The sequence below is a fragment of the Ipomoea nil genome, unplaced genomic scaffold (assembly GCF_001879475.1).
Source record: "Ipomoea nil cultivar Tokyo-kokei standard unplaced genomic scaffold, Asagao_1.1 scaffold2159, whole genome shotgun sequence".
Classification (NCBI taxonomy): Eukaryota; Viridiplantae; Streptophyta; class Magnoliopsida; order Solanales; family Convolvulaceae; genus Ipomoea; species Ipomoea nil.
The window spans coordinates 1,596,801-1,624,192 of NW_017618587.1; the positions used below are offsets into that span (position 1 = coordinate 1,596,801).

The 27,392-nt window shown below is 35.3% G+C and overlaps 3 protein-coding genes across 3 annotated transcripts; 1 reads left to right on the forward strand and 2 right to left on the reverse strand.

The window, feature by feature from the left end:
• Positions 1 to 2,042: 2,042 nt before the first annotated feature.
• Positions 2,043 to 9,640, forward strand: LOC109149103 (zinc-finger homeodomain protein 2-like). Its single transcript, XM_019296747.1, has 2 exons — positions 2,043 to 2,992; positions 9,621 to 9,640. Exon 1 carries the CDS (start codon positions 2,244 to 2,246, stop codon positions 2,973 to 2,975), a length of 732 nt encoding a protein of 243 aa, XP_019152292.1. The 5' UTR covers positions 2,043 to 2,243; the 3' UTR covers positions 2,976 to 2,992; positions 9,621 to 9,640.
• On the reverse strand, positions 8,025 to 9,870 carry LOC109149102 (serine/threonine-protein kinase-like protein At3g51990). Its single transcript, XM_019296746.1, has one exon. It carries the CDS (start codon positions 9,701 to 9,703, stop codon positions 8,225 to 8,227), a length of 1,479 nt encoding a protein of 492 aa, XP_019152291.1. The 5' UTR covers positions 9,704 to 9,870; the 3' UTR covers positions 8,025 to 8,224.
• A 7,456-nt stretch (positions 9,871 to 17,326) lies between these two features.
• LOC109149668 (transcription factor bHLH143-like) lies at positions 17,327 to 21,546 on the reverse strand. The gene is made up of 4 exons (XM_019297586.1): positions 21,370 to 21,546; positions 19,996 to 20,720; positions 19,644 to 19,798; positions 17,327 to 19,538 (listed from the first exon to the last, which is right to left on the reverse strand). The coding sequence occupies exon 4, from the start codon at positions 19,519 to 19,521 to the stop codon at positions 18,427 to 18,429; it is 1,095 nt and encodes a 364-aa protein (XP_019153131.1). The 5' UTR covers positions 19,522 to 19,538; positions 19,644 to 19,798; positions 19,996 to 20,720; positions 21,370 to 21,546; the 3' UTR covers positions 17,327 to 18,426.
• Between the last annotated feature and the right edge of the window lie 5,846 nt (positions 21,547 to 27,392).

Below are 27,392 nucleotides of genomic sequence, written 5' to 3' on the forward strand. Positions count from 1 at the left end.
CCATTGAAAAATCATTAATCCCAAGTCTCAAATTACTATACATTTAAATGCATCTAAATTATACCTTTCTGGGCACAGGAGCCCAATCCCAGACCAAATTGTTGGAGCTTATCTCCAAATTGTTTGTGCATAGAAGCCCGACCTAACTTGCTGTTGGAAGAGATCGAGTTTCAAGTGCAATTATTTTTTCACTAAACTACTATTCTGAGGCTAAACTAAATATCTAGATAAGTAAAAATCTGTTAATCGTATTCAATTCCGAGCATCACAAAATAATAAACTAATTTACAAGGGCATTTGTCAACATTTCCCCTGCCGACATCAACATAAAATTCTTTAAAAAATAGGAATGGTCTTAGACTCTTAGGTATGTAATCTTTAATGTAGTTTTTAATTTAAGTCCGTGTTTGGTTGTTAGTGAATAAATTGACATCAATTCTTAGTTTCTACTGATGGGCCCTTTGTATTAAGGGAAATTAATGATGGGATTTAGGCAGAATGTACTATATGGAAGTCATATTATACAGTACTCCAAACAGACGAATGAAAATCGCAAGTCCGATATTGATGTTTGGAATTTTTTTCACTACGCATTTTTGGATAGTAATTGCATATTTTTATTATTATATGTGTAATAACCTACAATCAAAAAAGAAAGTTCTGACGCGCTTGACCAAAAGGTATTGACAATAATCAAACTCATATAATTTTCTGGTACTAAAATAATGCTCCATTTACCCCGTCGCTGTACCATTTCATCCGAGCATGTAATTAATTAAATAAAGTAATATTTTTAAATAAATAAGGGATTTAAATTTAATTTGTTACACATTTATCCAAACGAAAAAAAAAAAAAAAAAAACATGCATGGACTAGGAAAAAGTGAAAAAACCATTCATAAAACATCCTGCTTTTTTCCTGGTTGTACAACATGTCACTATACTGAATTGACAGGGAACCCTAGTTTTCCACCCCCATTATTTGCTACCATACTCCAAGAAGGGATTTTGTACCTAGCCAAGCCTATAGGTTATAACCTACACTAACTTATTAATTAAACTTTAATTATTAATTACGTGTTTAAACTCATCATCTCATCATCTCATCATTAGTGTGGCTTGTTTAACTTATATCATCAAAATAAATGATGTTATCGTTAGCCCTAATTATTAATTTACCTTAGTCTTGAAAATTAAAGTAAAATAAATCATAATTTCAAGTAAAGCCAAATACTTGTGGTTTGATGACATTATTATTGTTTTTCATAAAGAAGGTCTCAGGTTTGAGCACGGTTGCAAAAATCAGTCTAGATGCCTTTAAATCGTGGTAATTTTCCGCCTAGGCGCCTAACTTGGCCGACTCGATTGCCTAGGCAACCGCTTAGCGCCTAACTCGGCCGAGTTAACTTGTCCATTACATATATACACCACACACGTGCACTATTTTTTTTTTTTTTTAGTTAGCCGCATAAGGCTACTCTACTGCTTAACTAGCGTCTACTGCAACCATGAGTTTGAGCCCCATAGATATACTATTGATAAGTTAAAGTGTATTCAAAACTTGATAGAAGAATCAAGTGCTTATTATTATCACAAAAGATATAACTAGTAGTGAAGAGTGAAGACTAACAAAAAATAATAAAATTTACCCGCACGAATTTAGCTCAATGGTTAAATATGCAGTATTTAGGATAAAAGACCAAAGTTTGAACTTCTTGTGTGCACCGACATTTGGCCTCTGATATGAGTCATTCAGTCACCGTGAGTTTTTTTTTTTTTTTTCTCTCTTATTTTACATCATCCCAAATACTCTATTGGGTAGGGATTGATGATTCAACTTTTGGGTGAAGAAAATTAGTAAAATTTCTAAAGAGTAAGTGATGGCTTTGTGTGAATGAGTTCATAAATGGAAACAAGGTATATATATAGTTATAGATACAACTCAAAGAAGTAATTACTGCACTGTAGTAATTAGTGAATTAACCAAATATACACCCTTCAACTTTTGTTTTTATTTATATTAATTTGGATGTGGGTAATTGTTGTCCACACCCTTCCCCTTCTTCTTATCTTCTCCTCCGATCATCTTCTTTAACCTCAGGCCATTTCCACCTCCCTTACTTCTTCCTTAGCTGTAAATTAAACTTATATATATATATTTTCAGAGTGGATCTGTTTGTCTTGAAGGGGTAATTTGTATAATTTAATTTGAAGACTGTATTTTTCAAGATTTATATGTGAGAGATGGATTTTGATGAGGAGCAAGAAGAGGAAATTGGGATGCATGAAATGGAGGCGGAAGGGAATTATCCGCCGCTGGGGAGCTCCGGGATGGGCGGAGGAGAGGAAGTGGTGGGCGGGAGAAAAAACGGCGTAGGTGGCGGTGGCGGCGGCGGCGGCGGTGGCGGTGGTGGTGGTGGTGGGACGACTAGGTATAGGTATAGAGAGTGCTTGAAGAACCATGCGGTGGGGATAGGCGGGCACGCAGTGGACGGGTGCGGCGAGTTTATGCCGGCGGGGGAGGATGGAACCCTAGACGCTCTAAAATGCGCCGCCTGCGGGTGCCACCGGAACTTCCACCGCAAGGAGGAGGAAGGTGACGGCTTGGGCCACTTCCACCACCACCCACACCTCACTCACTACCCTTCCTTCCGCCCCTCCGGCTACCTCCACGTCGCCCCTCACCGCCCGCTGGCCCTCCCGTCCACCTCCCGCGACGACGACGTATCCAACCCCAGCAGCAGCGGCGGCGGCGGCGGAGAAGGCGGCAGCGGCGGCTCCAAGAAGCGATTCCGAACCAAATTCTCCCAAGAACAAAAAGACAAAATGCTCGCCTTCGCCGAGCGGCTAGAATGGCGCATCCAGAAACACGACGAGGAAGCCGTCCAAGAATTCTGCGCCACCACTAACGTTCGACGCCAAGTCTTCAAAGTCTGGATGCACAACAACAAGCACACCCTCGGTAAAAAACCCTAATCCCCCCTTCTTCTCCAGGTACTCCTAGCTATGGCGGCTAGGCTAAGACAATGTACGATGAGACATTATATTCTTTAACCGCATGTAAAATCGGTTGAGAATTAAGGTTAGGACTAGATTAGGGTTGTTATTACACCGACCACCTTAATTAACTCACTACTATTGTCTCACTCCCATCACCCCCATCCCTTTCTTTCATTCTTCTATTTAGATATTCCAGTCTCATCACTCCCCCGCCACCCATCATTAAATTATTGTTCTTTTTCCCATCATTCCTTGATTTAACGTTGTACTCATGAGTTTCACCATCAACACAAATCAAGATTTCATTTCTATCTTTCTCTGTGTATATATATATGCATGTGTTATATATATGAACATCCATATATCTTGATTTAGTATTGTAATTTGTACGTGTTTGACATGCAGAGGTTAGTTCTACTGTTCATCAACCTGCATTTTTTGGTGAAACAATTTTGGGAGATGAAACCCATGAAAACCATTAATATGAGCAAACACTGTCTGAATCGTTAGTTGTCTCCCACGCACTTCCATTTAATGTTCTTACTGTTTCGCAACACTTCACGGGTAATCCCATGTTTCTCGCTAACTTCTTCTGTCAGTGCTGGAAATTATGGAATTTCCAACCATCTGAAAATAATCTTAAATCAGAAATAGCAACAAAGGTTTTTCCGGATACCATGGTCGAAACCAGACTTTCGACTTGATTTAAGATCACTTGGTGGTCGGAAATTTCATAATTTCTAGTAGTGTATCATCCTTAATTTCCACGAACATGGTATAGACCAGAGATCATTCATCTTATCTATGTAAACCCGGGATTGAAAGATACATTCTGTCTGGACTGAATTAAAAGAATGGGCGGTTAATTGAAGGATGTGTTCTGTCTAGACTAAAAGTATGAGCGGGGAGATCGACGGAGGACATGGGATAAAAGGGGGATTACGTTGTGTTAACGTTAAGTGGAGGATGTCGGAGAAAGAGCGGTCTAGGGATGGGGCTGTCGGAAAAATGAGGGAGTGGACCGGGTGGTCCGACCGGTCTCGTGGTGCTTTATTCTGTTCCGGTGGACAAACATGCATGTGGGGCTTCCCTCTCCCATTTATCCCCTCATCTCTCATTTTCAACTCATTAAATTTCTCATCATCTCCCTCCCCCACCCAAACAGGCCTTACAGCTCATCCTTTTTCTTATTTATGGTTGTCTTTGGTTTGTCAGCCTGTCCCTCCCCCCTCCCACCCTCACTTATTCTCGATATCGGCTTAAATTTTTAGTTAAAACGGAGTATATTTCTGTACGAATCAGATATATAAGATCTATGTACCATGATAAACGTCAACTTATTCCAATTATAAGTTTAAATTTTTGTTGAAATAGGATACTATCATCTTTCATCAATCCATTAATCATATCCACCAACTTGTACCTAGTTGGACAGAATATATAGTTGCACCATGACAAATGTTGGCTTATTTTAAATATTAATTTTAATTGCCCTTTTTATTATAAGTTGCAAATAATAATAATGTGTGTGGTGTAACCTTATAACAGTGTTTTTTTTTTTGTCGTATGTAGTGCCTGAAATTTATCATCTTGGATACCCTGCAAAAAGAAGAAAATTAATAAAGTTGACGCAATGGCATTATTCCACTTCCATCTCTCATGCCTTCTTTATTGATATGAACGCCTTTTATGAAGTAAAGGGGAAAGAGAAAGATGAAGCTAAACCAGTGTTAGATTTATCAAAAACATCACACAGTACACCATCCAGTTTGAATCATGAGAAAGAAAGTGTAGTCATGAGTTCTGTACTCTCCAAAAAAATCAATCACTAATTGCAACTTATTAATTAGTACAAAGTGTACGTTATATATTATGGGACAACCTCAGTTAGCAAGTTGGTCGAGCTGTTAGCTTGATAACTACAAGTTTACAAGTTTAACTCTCAGTGGGGGTGACCTATTGACCTTCTTAGTTTGAGTCGGTAAACTATGAATAACCAAGGTTGGTTATATGGTGGGTGGGGTTTATGTAATCCATGCAAACCTTTGGGTAGTGGATGCACGTTTTGGACAGCCTTGACAAGTTTATCTCCTTGTGTTTCTGCTAACTAGGGTTACAAGGTGGGGTTTACTCCATACACACATTAAGTAGCGGCTGTGTGTTTTCTCTCGTCACCCAAAAAAATAGTATATATTACAACGAAATACGCACTAGAATGAGACAAAAGATTAGGCGAGGGTGATTCAAGCTCATCACGCTAAATCTTCTTAGTGTGATTTGCAAGTTACTCCGTATTACATAGGAGGAATAGTCAATAGTGACTAAAAGAGAAATAATTATGTGACAATGCAATGTATGAGTTTGGCAAGCATGCATGTCTAATCACTATTTTTCAGTCAAATCTTTACTTACAATTTCTCCTTTTCTTCTATTCGGAGAATGAAAGGGACACCCTATCGACATTCTAAGTAGCAAACATTCAGCTCTCAATCTTACTTCAAACACCAAAACAGTCTAGAGTCAACTAATATGTACCTTTCCATAACCTTAAGCAATTATATAGTGGTTCGACGATGATAAAGACGAGATTCCATGGCCAAAAAAATCAATTATTCAAATTTTGTTTTTATCATTAGTTTTCATAATTTGGGTTACATTCAAGAACAGTAAATTTTCTTTCTTTTTTTGACGAAAAAAAACCTGCAGCCATTATCTAACTCTGTCTAGTACGTAAACCCTACCGTGTGACCCTAATTGGTAAAGGAGCACAAGGAGATAAATTAGCTTATTAGTTAATGAGATAATAAATCTGATCATCAATTCAAGAAGAATCTATACGGATATTGCAAAAATTGACCCAAAACACTTTAAATTACCTGAGTTGGGCCACAGAAAGATGCAGATTGGCCTGGAATTGAGGTAATGTTCATGTTTTGAGTGTCAATTCAAAGTATATAGGTTGTGCGTTGCACAATTGGACTATTGGGCCAAATCCCCTATGGATAAGGATATGTTTTCTTTATGCCTTTGATTTGACATTAAAGTGTTGTGTGCATGTGCATGATATGCAACTTCTAATTACACGCAATAATTATTGTATCTATTATTCAATTTGATAAACCAAATTAATACTTCAAATTCGACCCGCGTGACACTCACAAGAACCAAACTTTTATTCAAGAAAAGTTTGATCCAAAACTTCTTTAAACAATTAAATGTTGTACCTTATAACTTTTAAGATAATTAGACTGTCACCTTATTTTAGGATGATCCACCAATTGAGTTGTGACAGCATTGCATGTTGAACGAGAAAACGGAAACCGACATTGAGACTAGCTAGCTCATATGGTTTGCAACAGATTCTATTAGCCTTGCTCCAGCAGCAAGGTGGAGTTTGAATCCAGCCTACTAGCGCAGATTGAGGGTTCCAGTATGGTAAAGGCTCTTTAATTTGTGCCCAGATTGTTGGCTGATGGTTTGATGGGACTGACTGAACGATTTATGATTTACCTCCTCCAACAGCTTTAGGATGGGATTTTATTAGAGTCCATGATATAGTCAAACCTGAGCAGAGAAACCTAGGTTATAACGAAAAGGGGTGGTGGGGGGGGGGGGGGGGTGAAATCTTTGACAAATTAAAGAAAGATGAGAAGTTTGTCAACCTAGTTCTGCGATTTGGTATTGAAAACAGCCAATTGTTGAATATGTTATGCGGAATACAAGTTAAAGGTTGTCATTAAATTCAGTCAATCGCGATTGCTTTTCTAACATAACTGCTGGCAGTATGGTAGGTTAACGGCCAAAACCATGCATGTGCAATAATCGTTACACCATACAATATGTTGTGTAATGTGGACTCTCATCTAATAAAGTTCCCATACATTATTATTCTATTGTCGAAGTACCCAAGTCAACAAAAATTATTGCATATGGAATGGACAACGAGACTATTGTTGGAATCAAGGACCGCTACACTTAAATCTAGCTTGACCAGCAAATCCTAATATTAACTTACATTGATGAGAACTAATTTGTAATTTTCATGCAACCAAGATGGTTATGGTTAGATTTAGGATCGAATCTGTTGAATGGAAGTCAGTGAAGGACCAGTCTAACAATTGGTGGTTAGGGATATTATTGAGTGTGGGTCAGTGAAGGGTCAAGTACAACACCTTGCCTTTCAAAATTATGGTGGCGGTATATGAAAATAGAGTTATGCCTTTGTTGTGAGCTATATCTTTTAGCGTAGTGATAAGCGTTTGGTTCTTAAAAAGTGGTATATTTGACCCTCATGGGTAGCAAGTGCTTAGATGAGGAATAATATAATTGTTGAGTGGAGGATGCTGGTGAAAAGCAAGTCCCACGAGTAGGGGTGTCAATTACCCCATCCCCGATGGTGATCCCTGATCCCCACACAAATTTAATTAAAGTTTGACCGGGGATCCCTATCCTCAAAAGTTCTCCACAAGAATGGAGATTAGGATAGATTTCTCATCCCCGATGGGGATGGAGACGGGAATGGAGATAGAGGTGGGGGTTAGGAGACAAAAATGGGGGTATACTCCCCGCCCCATTCCATCGAAATCCCGACCAGTGAGCTATTGTCTTAACCGAATCAATTCCGAACAATAAAATTGAACAGTAGTGTTTCAGTGGTGGGCAATCTATCTCAGCTGTTAGCACATGGATATGTTAGCTGCTCCAGTAAAATATGACAGAGATTCGTGCAATCATGCATGCATTTGGATGCATACATATTGACAATACAATTCATGATGGACGAAAATGTCGTTTTGTACGTATGTGGATGGATGACTGAACGAGTGAAATATAATTCTCATTCTTAAAAAGTTAAGAATTCGTCAAATTTGTAACACAAGATCTTTGACGTGTTTGTAAGCTATTACTGGGAGTTGAGTCAAATAACTATAAAATAGATTTAAGAGTAAATTATAAGAATTATTTAAACCTCTATCTACTTGAGATTATTCAAAGAATAAAAATTTTAAATTAAAAAAAAAAAAAAAAACAATGATTTTTTTTTTTCTTTTAAATTAAGAGTATGCAATTGAGTGATACAGTAAAGTGAGGCACAACCCTACAACAAACCAAAATATTCCCAAAAAAAAAAAAAAGTAAAATAAAGAATTAAAGACATGCATTATGCATGCCACGATATCCAAAACCACTTCCTTAAAGTAAATTGCAATGAAGGGCCCAATCTATCAAGAAATTTCCTTTTGGGTCACTCTGACTTGGTCAACTAACAATTTTGACTTTTCCAATTCATTGCCATTAGGATTCTTTGCCCTCGTATCCGTACTGTTCATCATTCCCATTGATCTCGATTTACTCAATCTTACTGTGGGCATCTTCGTACCCAATCCTACACTCCTGGGACCCATCCCAGGCCCCACCTGGTTACTGATTGAATCCAACGGGTCGTAGCAAATCTCCGCAAAGGAACCGATAGATTTCGCCTTGACCGCATGATGAATACTTTTTCCACCAATCACATTGCTTCCAGATTCCACTGTCGTTACACTGGATACTTTCCTCGTCCGCCGGCTACCGGCTCGGGAAATCTTAACCGCCTCCATACTGTCGTCCAAGGGCTCGTATCTGGCCGCCACACGCGTTGAATCGCGGACGCAGTCCACGCGCCGCCGTATCGTGTTCCAAATCGGGGATTTTACCCGCTTGTATACCGCTTTCAGGGAGTCCACCACTTCCGCCATCGCCGGCCGCTTCGTGGCGGTTTTCCGGACGCACTGGGCGGAAAGCACGGCGAGATGACACATTATGCCGTCATCCTCCGGCGTATCGATCCTCGGATCGAGAATCTCGGCGTAGGCGCCGGATTTCACTAGCGGAACCACCCAGTCCACGACGGACGGCGGGCTGTAGTTCATGTCAATGGCATTCCGGCCGCTGATGATCTCCATTAACAGTATTCCGAAGCTGAAAACATCGGATTTTGTGCTGAGATCGCCCGGCGCTAGATATCCGGGATCGAGGTATCCGAGAGTCCCCGCCGGCGGCGTGCACTTGGCCGCCACGTCCTCCACGTGGCCCATCAAAGCTAGCCCGAAATCCCCGAGCCGCGCATTGAACTTCCCGTCGATCAACACGTTTGACGACTTTATATCCCGGTGGATAACCGGCGGGTTCGACGAGTGGCAAAAGTGAACCGCTTTCGCAACCTGCAACGCGAACCGGACCCGGAGATACAATCCCGGGATTCGCGGCGGCCGTTTCGGGCAATGAAGCAGCTCGTACAACGACCCGTTCGGCATAAACTCCACCACCAACAACTTCTTCTGATCCAAATGCAGGCCGTAGCCGAGCAAATTCACCAGCCGCGGGTGGTACACGCGCGAAAGCAGTTCGATCTCGTTCTCCGCCGGCGAACCGCCGGCGAAAGCTTCGCTCTGTTTCGTGATCTTGACGGCGGCGACGAAGCTACCCCGTCCCTGAGGAAGATGAGCTCTGTACACAAATCCATGGCTGCCTTTTCCGAGCAGATTTTCCTGGGAGAAGCCATTGGTGGCGGCGTGAAGATCAGAGTAAGAGAACTCCCTGAGCTCGAAGGGTCTGCTGGGATCACATTTCTTAGACTTCTTCTTCTTCTTCTTCAAGTATTCCCAGTTGTAGGAATCGCAGGTGGCAATCGCGGCCTCCGCGTTGCATGAAAGAAAACCCATGGAAGCAGAACGCGAGACAGTAAAATGTATAGATATAGAGAGAGAAAGAAAGAAGAGTGAGTGTGTTTACGGGAAGGAAGAGAGAGAAAGAAGACAGAGGCCATAACTGAAGAAGGAGAAGTGGGTGAAGGGTTTGAAGTGTAGCGGTGGTAAAGTTAACGAAAGACTGATTTTTTAAGCATTTGTTTTTCACTGCTTTTCACACTTGCTGTATATTATGGTATAAAATAGTTATTGGAGTTGTGTCTATGTGTTTTTTTAAACATAAATTCAGTGTATAATAACTTGCAAACAACACGTGGACAGTAATCGCTTATCGGGTGACGTAAAGATTTAAATTTCATAACCTTTGGTCTGCCTCTGATACTAAATTGAAGTATGTGCTCCATCTCAACTAAAAGCCTAAGCTGATAGTTGAATTGCACATTAATGGTTATATGCTCAACATAAGCTAATGAAATTTGAATTTTGAAAATGATATAGTAGTGCTAAGGTTTTATTCAGGCAAGGTTCGGTATTTCACAATTTTGATCTTACAATTTCATTAACAATCCATTATTAACGGTTTCAAAGTATTGAGTTAGAATTATTTTTTTTTTAATGAGATTTAATAATATTTCAAGTCTTAATTGAATATGCCTACACTAAAGCATTATTGAAAAGGACGGCGGCATAGTACTATAGGTTCATTATTTTCATTTAATTGTTGTATGTGCATTGAAGTATTCATTTTCATTGAAGACTCATCACAAAAAGAAACTATATATCGGTGTTAAGGACATCCACTTTCTTATGTTGAAAGCAATTAAAGGGTTATTAAATTAGATTTGAAATAGTTATTTGATTTACGAAAAAGTTCGCAACTACTACTATACCCAAATATGTATTTTGAGTAAAACTCACATTATGATTCAAGTTGGCAAATAATCATAAAGAGATAAATCAAATTAGGTTGTCCATAGGTGACCAACTAAATTCAAAAAGACCAATAGATAGTTGTTACGAGAAATTAAATTTAGAACTTTGTGATTACCGAATCAACTAACTTGGTTGGAAGTTCTCATACCCACCCACCAAAGATTTGAAATAACGGTTTTAGAAACACTATTATAGAGATTATAATGACCATAACAACGGACTCGACTAAGAAAGTATTGATTTTACTCTCTCAGTCATCTGATCTCTTTCTGGACATAATTTTATTATATGTTATTTGAATCCTATATATATAATATTTGAATATTCAAAGCAAAAGGCAAAAGATGGGCTTGATTAGAATTTGAAAAAGTTGAGGGCATAAAAAGGTGGCGTGCAAATTGCATCGAAGTGGGAAAGGAATATATAGAGGATGATTAAATACGTATTAGGGTCAAAAATCAAAATGTTCCCTCAAACTTTAAGACAGACTTGTTGCTTTAATTTAATCTGCTTTTTTCAAGGGTACCCCCATACTTCTAACTTTTCTTGACTTACCCTAGAAAACATTTAATCCAAACATTTAAGGGTACCCCCATCATTCTTTCTTTGGTTGCTATGATAGGAATTGAAATTCAATGGAAGAACGTATCCTAAAAAAATTAATACAATAACTGATAATTCATAAACTTTAAGGGTATGTTTGAAAACTATGAAAATGACTTATGAAAAATATGTCATTTTTCAAAAAACATTTTCATTCTCCATGTTTAGTTGCATTTTAGAAAATTGTCTTTGTGTGTTTGGTTCATTTTCTGAAAAAATAAGTAGAATTATATAATTAAAATTTTAATTGTTGTTAACTTTAAAAAAAAAAAAAAACATATTTGACAACAATTATGTTTTACCCTGCTATTTTTTTTTTCCAAATAACAGAGAAAATTAAAAAAAAAATAAAAAAAAAATAGATGAGTACAAGTTTCCGATGGAAACCAGAATAGTCCAGTTTCTGCCTGGCTTTGGGTTTTCGTCCCCATAGTCGAAAACTGTCTCCAGTGGCCGATGTCCGCTACAGGAGGTTAAAAAACTCAAAATTATAAGATGATGGAAGAAGGTAGACACTGGGATGGCCAAGGAAGCATTCGTGGAAGAAAACCGATGAAGAAGTCGGGGAAGAAGAAGTGTGGATCTGGAAAATGACTTCTCCCAAAAAAGATGGGAAATTATTTTCTCGAAAAACAAAGCTATTTTTCTCTTGACCGGAAGTCATTTTCCATTGACTTTAATTTTCCACCCTCCTCCGAAATCATTTTCTAGGTTTCCAAACATATCCTAAGAATTTCTTCATAATTTCTTGTAGAGTTAAAGAGATAAACTACACTAGGAAGACGACCTTGTGCAATGGACTCGATTGAAATAATGTTGACAGAAAATTTAATTTGTGATTTTTGGTACAAGAATTATCATACTTTACCCATCCACTTGATCAATCCTTTTAGGGTGAGATCTGTAATTATTTAGGGCCATAGGTTGGTAATCAATGATAGAAGAGAGTTGTAAACTTATTAGTGTTGAAACTTAAGTTTCAAAACTAGAATTAACAATAATGTTGGTTGCGAAAATCATAAGTTGCAACTTTACGTATGTAGTCTTTGAAGTGGGACAGCCCCCTGTGCTTTTCCCAGATGTAGTGATCATCGTATCATTGGTCAATTTGTTTTGCCACTAATCAAATCAAACATATATGAATAATATATATATATATATATATATATATATATATATATATATATATATATATATATATATATATATATGTGTGTGTGTGTGTGTGTGTGTGTGTGTGTTACATTAAATAAAGTAGCCTAATTAAGTTCAGGAGTAGTAATTTAATTTATTTTCAATAAATTATCAAAATACATCTCCAAATAGTGTTTATAGTATTGTAGTGAAATTAAATTCCGTTTCACTACAATAAGTAATTTATATTATATAAAAGTACTTTATTTATGCAGAATTATCTCTTTCATTAAATCTCTAAATTTATGTACATAAATTAAAAATCATTAATTTGTGTACAACCAACATAGTTTACATGTCTTAGTCTTCATAAATTAGGGTTAACATATTAGAACTATTGCAACATGTGGGTGGTTGAAACATTAAAGAAATAAGATTGTGATGCACTATGTAGATGAACATTTATTGTCCTAGCTTACAGCTTACTTAAACTATACATTTCATTCACCCCAGGCCACCCCCTAACATTCCTTCAAAACTACTCAATTACTCACTTCCACGTCAGCAATCCCACATAGTTTTGTACTAATTAACCTCAATTCTTTGTTGTTTCCAAAATGTTGAATCCCTAATTTCAAAGGCCCTGACGTATCGGCCCGACAGAGCATATAGGATGATGTAAATCATGGTAACTCAACTGAACAAAGATGCTAAATCTGTAAATCATGATAACTCTGTTGAACACACAAAGGCTAAACCTTTACTTATTGCGCATAAGGAGCCGCTTCACTGTCGTTGGTGAGACGCAATCCCAGATCATTGTTTCCAAACTTTATTTATGTGACTAACTAAGCTACCCATGACAAGATATTGAGATTGGCATTATTATTTTATTTAATATAATGTTGCTTTTGGTGTGTGTGATTTGGAACGTAGCAATCATTTAGGTACGAATGGGACATTTAGTTTAACTGCCACCGCTCTAGCTAGCTTCTTCCAGCTTCTCGTTTCTTCCAGATTAAAGTCAGCCATGTATATTTAGTATATATTTGATTTCATAATCATAATATTTTACGTTTGACTATTCATACATTAAAACTATTTATTAATTTTCTTGGTTTAAATTGATTTGTTATAAACAATTCAAAGTATTTTATTTTCTTATAATCTGTTACTGATTAAAGTTACATAGAAAAATTTTATCCAAAATAAATCAAAGATTGATTAACTTATGTACGTCTATCCGTGATGTTTACTGTTTCCAAATAATGAAAAAAGCATCAGTTTCCTAACTACCTTAGTACCTTCCGAGGTACATATATTATTTTAATATTAAATTCTGGCATCTTTGAAATGGGGTAGGTGACATCTTTGAAATGGTGTGTATACAATATTCAAATTAATTCTATTGGTGCCAAGCACCTGGTGCTTAGATGGCATATAGTGATCTTTCAAATGTGGGAAGTTTTGAAATTGAGTATCAGTGGAGGCGTTGTTGACTTTTTGTGCTTCATTATGTTGAACTGATACTATAATGTAATACAGTCAGTAGCATTAAAAAAATTCTTCAGGTGTAGCTCAAATTAACTAATCTTGTCACTTTGCTCCCAAGTTCCAAGTTTTAGTAATTTATATTTAGGCCCTGTTTGGTAAAAAGTTGGTCTATAGACCAATTTTGACTTATTTGACCACTATTAATTGTTTGATTTAGTTAAAATATCAATATAAATGTTTGGTTAATTAGCTTTTTACAACTCCAAATGACTAAAATTGAAAAAGCTACCCCAAGCAACTTTTTCAATTAGCTTTTTGAGAAAAGAAATTATACCAAACAGCTAACAGTTAACAGCTAATTTACCAAACACTTTTCTACAATCAGCTAATGTTATCAACTATTTATACCCTCTAATTAACACAATCAGCTAACAACTAACAGCTATCAGCTAACAGCCATTTTACCAAACAGGGCCTTAATGGAATAATCAAGAAAATCATTCTAAAAGGTCCAATGCTTTAATTTTTATCTATAAAGTCGAAACAATAACACACTTAACCTATAAATTAAAGAGTTGTTGAAGAATTATTACAACGGTCAAAATACTCAAAACATTTACTCAACATAATGTTCGACTTAAAATTGTACTATTAAAACATCTACTCAATTATCAATTTTGTCCAATATCTGTGTATCACAGAAGTTGTAATTATTATTATAACATTAGGAGCACGATATTTTGATATTTATTTAGTAGACTTAAGAAAAACCAAATTCATTACTTTTTAACCTAATGCCTTCTATCTTAATTTACTAATCTAACTTTTGACATTACAAAAAAAAAAAAAAAAAAAACACTTGTTGACATTACAGTTGCATGTAGTCAATGGAATTGATAATTTTGTCAATTTGGATTCAAATAATGCGATGGGATCGTTTTTCAACTGGATGAGATGTTCCATTGACATTATGAATAAGGCATACCACAAAAAGTCAGAGACCAAATGAGTAGAATTTTGAACCATAGGATATATTATCTGTACGCATTTCAATTTTAAGGTGTTTGAAAATGGTGGTTTGGACTTTTTATGACGTTAAAAAACAAAAATAAATAAATAAATGGTCAAATAGTCCATTCAACTACATAGCAAACTGCAATTGGATCATTAAATTCAAAAAAATTACAATTAGGTTGCCAAACAATGTAAATTTTTGTAATTCAATATAACAAAATTTTATATTGAATTGCAAGAATTTACAGTTTTTGGGGACCTAATTGTAATTTTTTTTTAAGTTCGATGATTCAATTTTCGTTTGTTGTGTAGTTGGATGGCCTATTTGAATCTTATTTTATTTCGAAAATCAAAGGTAAATGAACCCAATAATCTCTATTCTCTTGACTAAGCATTATGATTGAAGTAAAGACAATTTGCATACTAAATGTTCACAATTTATATATTAAATATTCACAATTTATATATATTAAATGTTCACAATTCAAATTGTGAACATTCAATATATAAATTATGTATTTTGGACTTGGCCAATTGTATAACTGCAGATTAAGTTGTGGGCTTGGTTAATCTGTATGCTTTAGGCCTATAAGCCCAACTAATACTACAAGTAAGCCCATGGGCCTTGAATGACTAGCCTAGCTATCAAGCCCATGAAAGAGTTGGCATCCAATTCCAATATAAGGCTAAGAAAGTTCAAACTACGTAAATTTGTTATGAGGATCCTTTAAGGGTGTGTTTGGAAATCCGGAAAATGATTTCCAGAAATTATTTTTCGAGTTTTTAGTGTTTGGCAAGGAGGAAAATACTAAAATTAATAGAAAATGAAGTTTGGTCAATAGAAAATTGGTGCATTTTTCCGAAAAATGACTTTCCTTTTTTTAGAGGGGAAGTCATTTTCCGTTTCTTCTTCGGAGAGCACAGAGACCTTCTTCGCGACATTCACCACGTCGTTTCCTTCTTCGCGACATTCACCACGCCGTTTCCTTCTTCGCACAAAGACCGAACTTCTTCTTCACACAGAGACCGACCTTCTTCTTCGCATAGAGATCGACATTCTTCTTCGCATAGAGATCGACCTTCTTCTTTAGACAAAGATCGACCTTCTTCTTCGCACAGAGATCGACCACCAGAAACGTATGGTTTCCGACTTGGAAACCCACAAATCTGTTTTTCCAAGTCAGAAACCAATCTGGTTTCCGGTGACTGCTTTCATTGCCGGAAACCAAACCAGTGTTCTGGTTTGGTTTCTAGCAATGAAACCAATCCAATTTTTTTTTTAATTTTTTTTAAAATAAATTTATAATAAATTTATTATTTGAAATTTATACAATGAAGTCATATCTATTATTATATGTTAAAGATTTGAAGATTATACATTTCTAGACAAGCTAAATCAAAGGTGAAGTATTAAATTTTGCAATTTTGCTCATTCTCTCTCATTTTCTGAAAAATGAGCCAAACACACAAATACAGTTTTCTGTTGTACAGTCAAACACCGGAATGGAAAATATTTTCTGGAAAATGACTCATTTTTCATAAAACATTTTCCAAAAGTCATTTTCCTACTTTCCAAACGGACCCTAAATGGAATCAAACCTCTATACATATATTATATATATGCTTCGGTAAGATTAAATAATATATTATTATACATAAAAATTATCAAATATTGCCAACTACATAATTTGTTGCAACACAAAATACTTTTCTCTGACATACTTTGAATATATAATTATATTTTAATTTTATCTTCCCATCATAATTAAAATTGTGATTTGTAAAATTTATTTATAATTGTAATTGTATATTAATTGTGAAATTTATAATAAGTTACATGTGATAAAAGTTATTTAAAGTGATTAATTAATTAATATAAAATATATTTTGTAATTTAATTATGTAAAATATTTTAAAAGAAAATTTATTTTTTATGAACTATCTAGTTAATGTAATTTAGACGGTTCAAATGTGTGTCATCGTATTCAATTTTTTTTAAAATTATTTAAAATAAAAGTATTTATGAATATCATACTAATAGAGATAATATGCAATTTATTTAACGCGTTTATCATCCTCTAATTATTATTCAACTCCCTTTTTTTTGTCAAACGTCCGTTTACACCTTGAAGCGTTTATCATCATCTAATATGATATATAATTAAGAAAGTAATTAGTGATAACAACACACGAAATTGTTGATAATTGTTGTCCGGTTAAGAAAAGAAAGCACACGCCATCATTGTCGTCAACCGCCTAATCTCCTCCAAACAATAATAATTAGTGGAAAACACGAGTATCGCGTGGTATCATTAATCATGGGATTCTTAATCCTAAAGTTAAGACAAAACTTCCTTAATTAAGTCTTATCTCTGGGTCTTATCCTGTTTTCCACGTTAAGTGTATGCTTTTTTTTTTTTTCTTTTTACATTTTTTGGGTAAATAATGCAAGACATGTGGGGCCCAGCAACTGTAGACCATTACATTATACAAATTGGCAAAGGAATCAAAACTCAAACATATCTGTCTCACACTTGTAGAATGCGTGCATGCCATGTAAGAACAAGAGAGATAAAGACAACCTATGACACCATTTGCCATGGTAGACAATTTCACAAAAACACTCACCCAAATACTAAAATAATTTGAAAAAAAAAATACATATCACCATCATCATGGCTTCAAAGCATGCATCACAACAACTATATATATATGTGGAAAGAAATATACACATATATAATATATATAAACATGTCATCCCCACACAAGGCAAGTTACTCGGCTCATCTGGCGATATGAGACCTCGACAAAAAGGTTCTTTTTTCCCGACCATTCAGCTAAAAGACTGACTAATCATGTTCGTGTCAAGTAAGACCTGAAGCGCAGTTCTTTTGACCATTCAGCTAAAGACTAATCATGTTCAGGAGTAAGACCTCGAGCCCAGTTTTCTTGACCATTCAGCTAAGACTAATCATGTTCGTGTCAGGTAAGACCTGTTGGAAAGGAGTGGTCCCGGGGTGATGAAGGCGGGGGGCGGGGAATACCTGATGTAACGCGAAAGTGCAGCAATAGTTGCAGATTGTTGTTGCTGTGATTTACTGGTGGGATAAGATTGGGGAATCCCCACAATATGTAATGTGACAGTATCTAAAAAAAGGGGGTGGAAAGTGAGGTTTGGGACCCAAATTCCCCATCAAGCGTGCATTCCTCCCTTTCCAGGGTCCCATGGGGGATCAACACACAATCATCCATTCCCAGAAAACAACTCAACTCTCAAAGCAAGCCGGCGTGTTCTTTTCCTCTCTTAGGCGTCAAGATATTACCTCATCATATCATGACTCTTAGCCCCCGGATTTCTAAACCAGAACTGCTCATTCCTCCCTTCGCCAATCAGTCTGATCGAGCTCTCTAGAATGTACTTATACTCCCTTTATTCCATTGACAAACCATCGGGGAGTACTCCAAACATTGCAGCAAAAGAAAAGGTATGGAAAAGACACCACTATTAGTACTACTACTACTGCTACTACTGTTACTCGGTGCTCGAATAATGTTTGGTTCTAGAGCGCATCAAGCCTCAGAGACTTGGCCTCGACTTTCAGGGATTTCAAGTACCGAATCGTTCCATCAATAACATCCATTGCGTCTTTGCCTTTTCTCCCACCGGGGATGATCTTCTGTAGAAGGCTTAGGGTTTCCCGTATTTTCTCTTTTCTCGATCTTTTCCTCCCCGATACCCCTGAAACTTGGTAGTCCTCGTCGATGTTGCCACAGCTAGATTCTGCATCGTCCTCTAGCTCGGAGCATCCAAAGGGTTTTGCGGGCGTTGCATTGTCTAGAGGGCACGGAACACCATAGCTACCGTCGATCAGTTTAAGCCTTTTGGATGGTTCATCGGAACTACCAACTTCTTCAATCCTTTCGTCGAGCCACTCGTGCTTATTATGTGCTGTCATGGTACTAGGAGAATGACCCGTGCTGATTTCTTCGTCGTCCTCGGAGTATTCACCGTCATCATCATCATCGTCATCGTCATCATCATCAGAGTAGAGTAGAGCATTTAGTTCTTCAGTATCTTCCCGCATTTCACTTTCCTCGACACCACCTCTAAGGTTGTCTTCAATACATTCGTCACCAAGAAAGCGGCCCAGGGGAGACGCTTTGTTTATTCTACTCCCCAGCTGACCCTTCGTCGAATTATAAGCCATTGAAGGCGGCTTTTGAAGCCACGGAAGAACACCCGTTGCAGGAGCATCATTTGCAGAACTGTAGAGCAACCTCGTCTGATCACCAGATTGATCAAAAACAAGAAACTTCCTTTCGGCGGGATTTCCAATCCATCCAAGATTTTGAACCGACCCAGCTGGATCTTTCTCTTTAGTTACGGATTTCAGTAACGGATTTGAGCCCTGATGGAAATTAGGCAAACCGTAAAACCGAGGCTCATTTGGTTGGTTTGCCCTAAACTGCAGCGGGGCAGTATACGAGGACAAGGGAAAATTCCCATTTGTCGATACCCCATTGTAACAAGGAATCATAAATGCAGAAAAATTATTCTGCAGTTGTGTATCAACTCGTGCACCCGAAGAATTCAAGACGGGTGATTGCACGTCTAAACACCGGTGCTGGAACCAAGAATTAAAGTCCTTTTCCATTCAATTGCAGCAATCACCTACAATAAACATTGGGAAGCAAACGTATTCATAATGAAATTCACAAAAGATGTTTCCAATCCTCAAAATGATAAAATTAACAACTTAGACATGGCAAAACATACCAGTTCTACGATAGTTTTTGGTACTACGATCTGCTGAACACTTCTTGAGATATTGAGAAATAATGAAAAATGAAAAATCTTCGGCTTAACTTGAATGCAGTGGAAAGAAAATCAATCTACGTTACAGGTTTCAACAAGTGACGGAAATATTCAGCCTGAAAATATCATACAAAACGAACATTAGCTTTCTCCCAACCAGTGTTGAGCATATAACCATTAATGTGCAATCCAACTATCAGCTTAGGCTTTTAGTTGAAATGGAACACATGCTTCAAATTATCAGTAACTGTTCTTGGCATAATATAAATTTAAGAGTAAAAAAAAAACGGTGGAATTATAAACCAACACTAACCTGGCAATCCTGGAGAGGTTGAAAGCATGCTATGACTCTAACTATTATGGTGGCACTCCCCGCAACTCCATTTTCATGTTTCAATGCCCGGAATCTCGTCTTACTAGCTGCTTGGCTTACCATAACTACTTGTTCCCAACCCTTCCTCACAAAGCAACACCGCAATCTTCCAGCAAAAAATTATCAAAGATCCCAAACACTCGCACCTTTTACTCAAAACCACACAAGAAATACCCACCAGATACCGATTGGCAATGCTTAGAATTGAATACTCTCAAGACTAAAGACACAAACTTGATTGGCAAGGCTTTAGAATTGAATACTCTCGAGACTAAATCTACAACACCGAATCAAAACAGACACAAACAAGCAAACGCTAGAAAGGCAATGGTTCAAAAATCTTCGAGAAAACAACAGGGAGGAAGCCGGAAAAGAAGGTAAATCTCAGCTAATCCAGCGGACGTAGCAAGGAATGACAATGAAACGAGTGGATCCCATTGCAAGAAGCACAACAAACTATTCTCTAGGGGGGTGAAATGAGCAATAAATCAAGAACTGATTACAAGAGCGAGGTCAATTTTACAGAATCACACGGCAGTACAAGTTCAAGGAGATCACTTTCCGAAACACATCAATTGAAAGACTATACCACCGCATAGTGTTCTTCACTCTGCAAGTTCGCCACAGCTGTTGCTGGTTGAGTTTCTTAATCTAGTCTAAGCTCCCTGCAATGTTTTTTCACACATATCACTACTGCAGCCACATAAATCTCACAAGAACAAGATAAAAGCAGAAAAAAAAAAAAAAAAAAAAAAAAAAAAAAAACTTTTTTCCACCTCCTAGGAAGATAAATCTCACAAGAACAAGATAACAAGAGGAAAAAAAAAAAAACTTTTACCACCCCTTAGCAGACAAATGCAAATTTTTCAATATGTAACAATATATATATCACTGCTTTATCTAATTGGAATAGGTTCACAGAATCACAGTTTATTCTTTGTGCTCAGAAATACTAACAGATACCTAAGAATAATAAAAGCAGGATCTTTACATAGAATAATCTAGAGCTAACGAAAGCCAACATGGTCTATCAAGCATTTGAAAAGTAAACTAGAAAAGTTAATGAAAAATTACAGCTGATTGGCAGGATTTACTTTTTACTGTCCATTCTTGACCAAGACTAAGAGCACAGGGGAGAATGAAAATAACTCAGATGATTCCTAGTTTATCTTCATTTACCCAGATTTACACAAGAAAGGAGCTAAGGAAGGGGGTATAAGATCTCAGCCAAAAGCAAATGGCAAGAAAATATAAAAAACAGGAAGACAAAATCTAGCAAAGATTGCATTTTTGGGAAGAAAACTCAGAACTTACAGTGAATGAAGGTCCAAATCAGGCACTCAGATTTGCTTATCCTCAGAAACCCAGAAAAACACAGAGATTCAAGAGAGAGATAGAGAGAGAGAGAGAGAGAGGGCGCGTGATGCTGATTTGCAGAGAGAGAAAGAGCAGAGTCAAAGACGAGGAGTGCACGGAGGGAGGCTATATAGGAAAAATGGATTTAAAAGAAGAAAAAAAATTGATGTCTTTTTATTTATTTATTTATTTAATTTTTGGTTAATTTTCCAGGTTGGGAGGGGGGGCGTGGTAGTGTTCATACGTGCGAACCGCACGCTTGTGGTGTAAGGAGTGCACAAATCATATACACTATCACTCGCAGTGGGGCCCATGAGTGGTTGTACCATGATTTTATTGATTCCTCCAATTGGGGTTTTAGTTGGCTTTTTCTTTGGTTTAGGTTTGATTTGGTTGAACCTATGCCCAACACTAGTTTCCCCAACTTTTGATTCCCCATATATATATATATATATAATTAGGTTCAGATGCAGTTGGTGCACTAAGGTGCGTTGTGCAGTTAAATCTGAACCATTGATTTTGCTTAAATCAACGTTCAGGATTATCAAAATTTAAAAAAATAAAAAATACGGTAGCGATTTAGTATGAGCTTTTAAATCAACACTCAGGATTATTAAAATTATTGTCTCTTCTTTTATAAAAAAGATTTAGTGTGAGCTTATTCATTTGAAGCACCATAATAATTCTATCTTGAATTAGTTATAACTCAGTGTATATATTTTATTCTAATAGGTCCTAACCATAATATAGAAAAAGTAAGGTGTAATTAAAAAGATTATATAAAATTTATGAAATAGTCTTAAAATAGTGACAGTGACAAAATTACTATGTTTATAGGGGCAAAAAAGCTACATCATTTCCAAAGTTATTTTGTATTTACTAATTTTAACTCTATATATATATTTTTAATCTACTAGGTATTTATGTCTTTTTTATATAAAAAGGTATTTTATATATTATATATTAACTATATAATTCAATTTATACAGATTATAAATTACAAGTTGCTCAATAAAATTTTATCAATAAATATCAAGTGATTGTACATAAATTAATAGAATCAAACACATAAAATGATATGGGATAAAATATAACATAGTTGATTACTCATTTTGAATATTAACTCTCTTTTTTCAGAAATGAATACCTGTCACAATTAAAATCAAACTATACAAAATTTAATTTAAAAAAAATATAATAATAATAATAATAAATAATAATAATCCAAACATCAATTTCCTTCCTAACATCCTTTATTTTGGGGCCCCCTCCCAATTTTCTACATATCTATTTTTAGGTTCATTACCCCCATCTAAAGATACTCACGAGATTGTGGTCACGCTGCTTGCTCTAATCATGCATCCTTTCTACTTTCCTTTGTTTGGATGAGTCTAATCCTCATTTTCACTCCACAAAATTACACCATTCTTTGCCCCAAAAGGATACGGTGGACAAGTTGGATTGAGCATAATTCTCATACCAGAATGTCACGAGCTGAATTTAATTATTGTCAATACATTATTAGTCGAGTCTGTTGCATAGAATATTTCTAGTTCAGTTTACATCTTTTGTATAATTTACGGGATATTACACAATAATAAAATTTACAGTTGTTATACAGTGGACCATGGTCCACACATCATTGTGTGGATCATGATTGTCGTATGAAACTGTAGTAGAATTAAAATGATACTTTGGTATTACTATAATTAAACTAGTGTGTGGAAAATGAAACTAAAAAACAGAGCACATTATTATCAAATGAAACTGTAGTGTAATTAAAATGATACTTTTTTATTACTATAATGAAACTAAAATCCAGAGTCGTACAATAACATATATTATCAAATCACCTGAAGTGCAATTAAAATAATACTTCAACATTACTATAATTAAACTAGTGTGTGTGGAAAATGAAACAAAAAATAAAACTCAGACAATAATATATATTATCAAATTAAAATGATACTTTAATATTGCTATAATGAAAGTAGTGTGGATGGAAAATAAAACTAAAAAACATAACAATATTGTCAAATGAAACTGAAGTCTAATTAAAATGATACATACTTCATGGTCCATGTGCTACATAAACCATGATCCGCAGTAAAATTTACCCAATGAAGTGATTGAGGAATTCTCTTACCGTCGCAAAAAAAAAAAAAAAAAAGAAGAAGAAGATAATAATAATAATAATTACACCATCCTTTAGGTGGGTTAAATTCTTTTGTTTTTGGGTCAAGGATAATAATTTTCACTTTGAGTCCTCCTAACTTTTAAATAGTTGAACATTCAAAGGGAAGAAAAAAAAATGTTATGTATAAAGCATAAAAGGGTAAAGGATCCTATGCATAACAAGATGTATTCCAATCATTTGAATCTTGACCATTCAAAACTGTGAATGACTCCACATTACCATGTGGCCCATGCATCTAACCATCCACCTGCATTTTACAATTTACATTTTCCCATTATTTATCTTTCTCTATCTACTTAATTGTAGTTGGAACGAAAAGATTTTGATTTTCTTTCAAGTAACATTTTAAATTTGAGTCGTGTCTTATATAGGTTTTATTCTAATTTGGTGTGTTTTATCATTTGTGAAAAGGATGAAAAATTTATGTATTATCAACTACTATTTGGTTTTAAATAGAAAAAAATTAAAGTTATAATTCAACCGTATGTAATGATTGGTAAGTGGATTATTAATTAAAATCTCACCGAATTGGTAGAATAGTTTACTTATTAATCATAAGGTCTCGAGCTTAACTATGAGTTACCTATTCTCATTTTTAATTTGAGTCAAAGTCCAATCATTGTGGTTCTTTGTTGGAAGGCGGGATTCACTCCAAACTCCAAAGATCACATCCGAATAGTAAAAATAAGTTTTTTTTTTTTTTTTTTTTTTTTGTAAATTAAAGAAATAGGGTGGTAGGGGTAAAAAGAAAATTAACGAGCTAAAATAAAGGTATGGTACATTAACTCTTTTCATTATTGATGTGATTTATAGTTTTGTATGAACCATCAAGTGAGCCATCAATAGAATGATGGATGCCATACTTTTTTTAAAAAAATTTTATTTATTTTTTGCTAAATTAATGCTTTAAATATTATATTGCTTCATAATACACACACATATATATACATACACTCTATATACCCACTTTAAAAATTTTGTATAAGTTAATCACCACAGCCACAGCTTTATCTAGCTTTTTACCCTTTTTCTCATTTTTTGCTTTAAAAATAATAATAATGGGTTTTGAGTAGTGAATGCATTATTATGGGCACACAAAACTATCACACTCAAGGTATCTATACACCCAAATTAACTTTCAAAAAGGTAAAAAAGAGGTAAAGAGAAAGAAAATCAACTTTCATTATTCCCCTTTTAATGATAATACATACATACTCTTGCGTAGTTAATTAGTTATTATTATATATATAGTACACCAATAAATAAATTGAATTATTATAACTATAAGAAATATCACTAATAATCACTAATGTCGTCTTCGATCAGCAATTAATACTTTGCAATATAGTAATGTAACATCTGCGTTGATTTATGATTCTCAATAATAAATATGTCGATCTTGATCAAATCAAATTCTAATTTTTTTATGCAATATTTGTATTTATTACAAACTTAATTTGTAAATAAAATAACAATATATTAAATAAATAGTAAAGATTGATTAAGAATCGTAATACAATATCAATTGCATCACTAAAGCTATATGAAAACATTTGTCTTTAGTGAAACTCTAGACCTCAATTTCAACCTCACTAATTACTTTATTAATTCATGCATATGAAAAGGGAATATATTCTCCTAATTGTTTGAATTATTGTTAATACGAATTTTAGTGATTCAATATAATAGTATTTATTTATTTATTTATTTAACACATACTTAATAGAGAGCAGGTATTCAGTTAATAGGAAAACGACAGTCAAATCTTCAACTGTTCTCATCTTTGACTATTCCTTCAATGAGTTCAATCATGCTAATTTCAACTAAATTATTTGTACATGACATAATGAAATACGGCACAAAAAGACAGTGGGAATTTAATAAAGCAATAAATAAATAAATAAATAATCAAGAGCTTCTGGAAAGTTATTGAAGGTGATAATATCGGAAATAATCATAATGAATTATGATTAAAGTACTTAAAATGTCACGAGTTTAATTATAGTCAATACCTTTTTGGTTAAACCAGTTATATGAGACGTGACCACAATTTGAATAGTCGATACGAAATGTATTTTTTTAATTATTGGTTAAGAATCGTAATACAATATCAATTGTAGTTTTGCTTTCTTCTAGCATTAATCATCCATCTCCCATTATTAAATTACAAACAAAAAACCTAAATATATACTAACTCACTATTATTAAAACAATAATTAATCATGCGTGAAAAAAGTAATAATTAAAATAAACAGAAGTGGTTGTACTATATGCACTGCCTAATAAAGCCAGGAAAGGGAGAAATTAAAAAAATTAAATAAAGCCTGATGACCATGATTTTATCACCTGAAACAAATCTTGTGCACAGATCAGAAGATCTACAGCACAAAGATTTATTTGTTTTTTTAATTAACCCTAATTAATTTAATTAAAGAATTGATTAAAAATGCAATTATTTATGAACCCCCTTGAAGAATCAACGCCCAATTGTTTGGAGTGGAGGGAACAATGTACACACGCCCAATCAAGTTACATTCATCCCTTTTCCCCCTCACCCCATTGGGTATACTCTTTAGGTGGCACCAACTATAATATATATACATGGACTATATTTAAATAAATTAATATACATATATTGATGTTTGGGTATCTAGTAGATGAGATGTAAAGCAAAGGATTGTTCAAGCTAATCAATGTTCATGTATGTACTAGCGATCCGTATACACTGTCGAGGTTCGAATCTTGATATCTTCTTGCAAATAGTGTCTACTGAACCATTGAGTAAGTTCATGTGGGTGGCATTTATACAAATTCTTCTCCCAAAATGTTGAATCCCCAATCCTAATGCCCCCCCCCCCCCCCCCCCCCCCCTCACACCCCGGCCCGACATAGTATTTGAGAGGATGTAAATCGCGGTGACTTAATAGTTCAGCGGACAAAGCCAAATGCCGGTGTGCACAAAAAATCTGCCCACTTAAACGTATGCAAATTCTTAATTCTCAAAGTGAATGTTAATAAGAATTAAACATATGATTTTTAAATACGAGAATTATGTTTTACCACCTAGGCACCGATATAAACAAACAAAAGTATAAATGAAGAATTGAAGAGTAGATTTAAGGCACACATGTGGGCATTAATGTTCAATCTTTATGTCATGATCATACGGTAGAGATTTCATGATGCGCCATCTCAAGAACTTACATGGGTCACTTGATCACGGGTTTAGTGGCAAATAATCATCATCGCCACTCCATCATTAATACACTACTAATTACGTCCCTCAACTCAACAATGTTTTTGATTACTAATTAATACCCCTTCCAACTCATTGCTAGCTTTAAGTTCTAACATCTTCAATACATCTCTTATCCTTAAACAAATTATTTTTGGTGTTTTAAAATCTGATTTAAATAACATACATAATTTTTAATTAATATTAGTTTGTTCAACAATGGCGAGAATTCATGTAAAATTTATGTATCAAGATCGAGTTTAAATTTATCTTTAAATTCATCTATTTGTGTTAACGAACACCAAATTTGACATTCCATGTCTGGTAACTTTCACTTTTAATCTTTCAACTTCTGTAGCATTTCACTTTTAGTCATCGATTATCAATTTTTTTTCACTATTAGCCCATTGACTTTGAATTTGAGTTAATACTTAATGTAATCATCGACTTCTGAACACTCATAAATTATATATTTGTTATAGTAAATATAATTTGTTTGGGGGGGGGGGGGTGGGAGGTGGGTAGGGGCACACGAGACGGTGGTTGGAT

Excerpts from the sequence above, each read along its gene's own strand:
- LOC109149102 (XM_019296746.1), bottom strand. The coding sequence starts at position 9,703 with ATGGGTTTTCTTTCATGCAACGCGGAGGCCGCGATTGCCACCTGCGAT.
- LOC109149668 (XM_019297586.1), bottom strand. The coding sequence starts at position 19,521 with ATGGAAAAGGACTTTAATTCTTGGTTCCAGCACCGGTGTTTAGACGTG.
- LOC109149103 (XM_019296747.1), top strand. The coding sequence starts at position 2,244 with ATGGATTTTGATGAGGAGCAAGAAGAGGAAATTGGGATGCATGAAATG.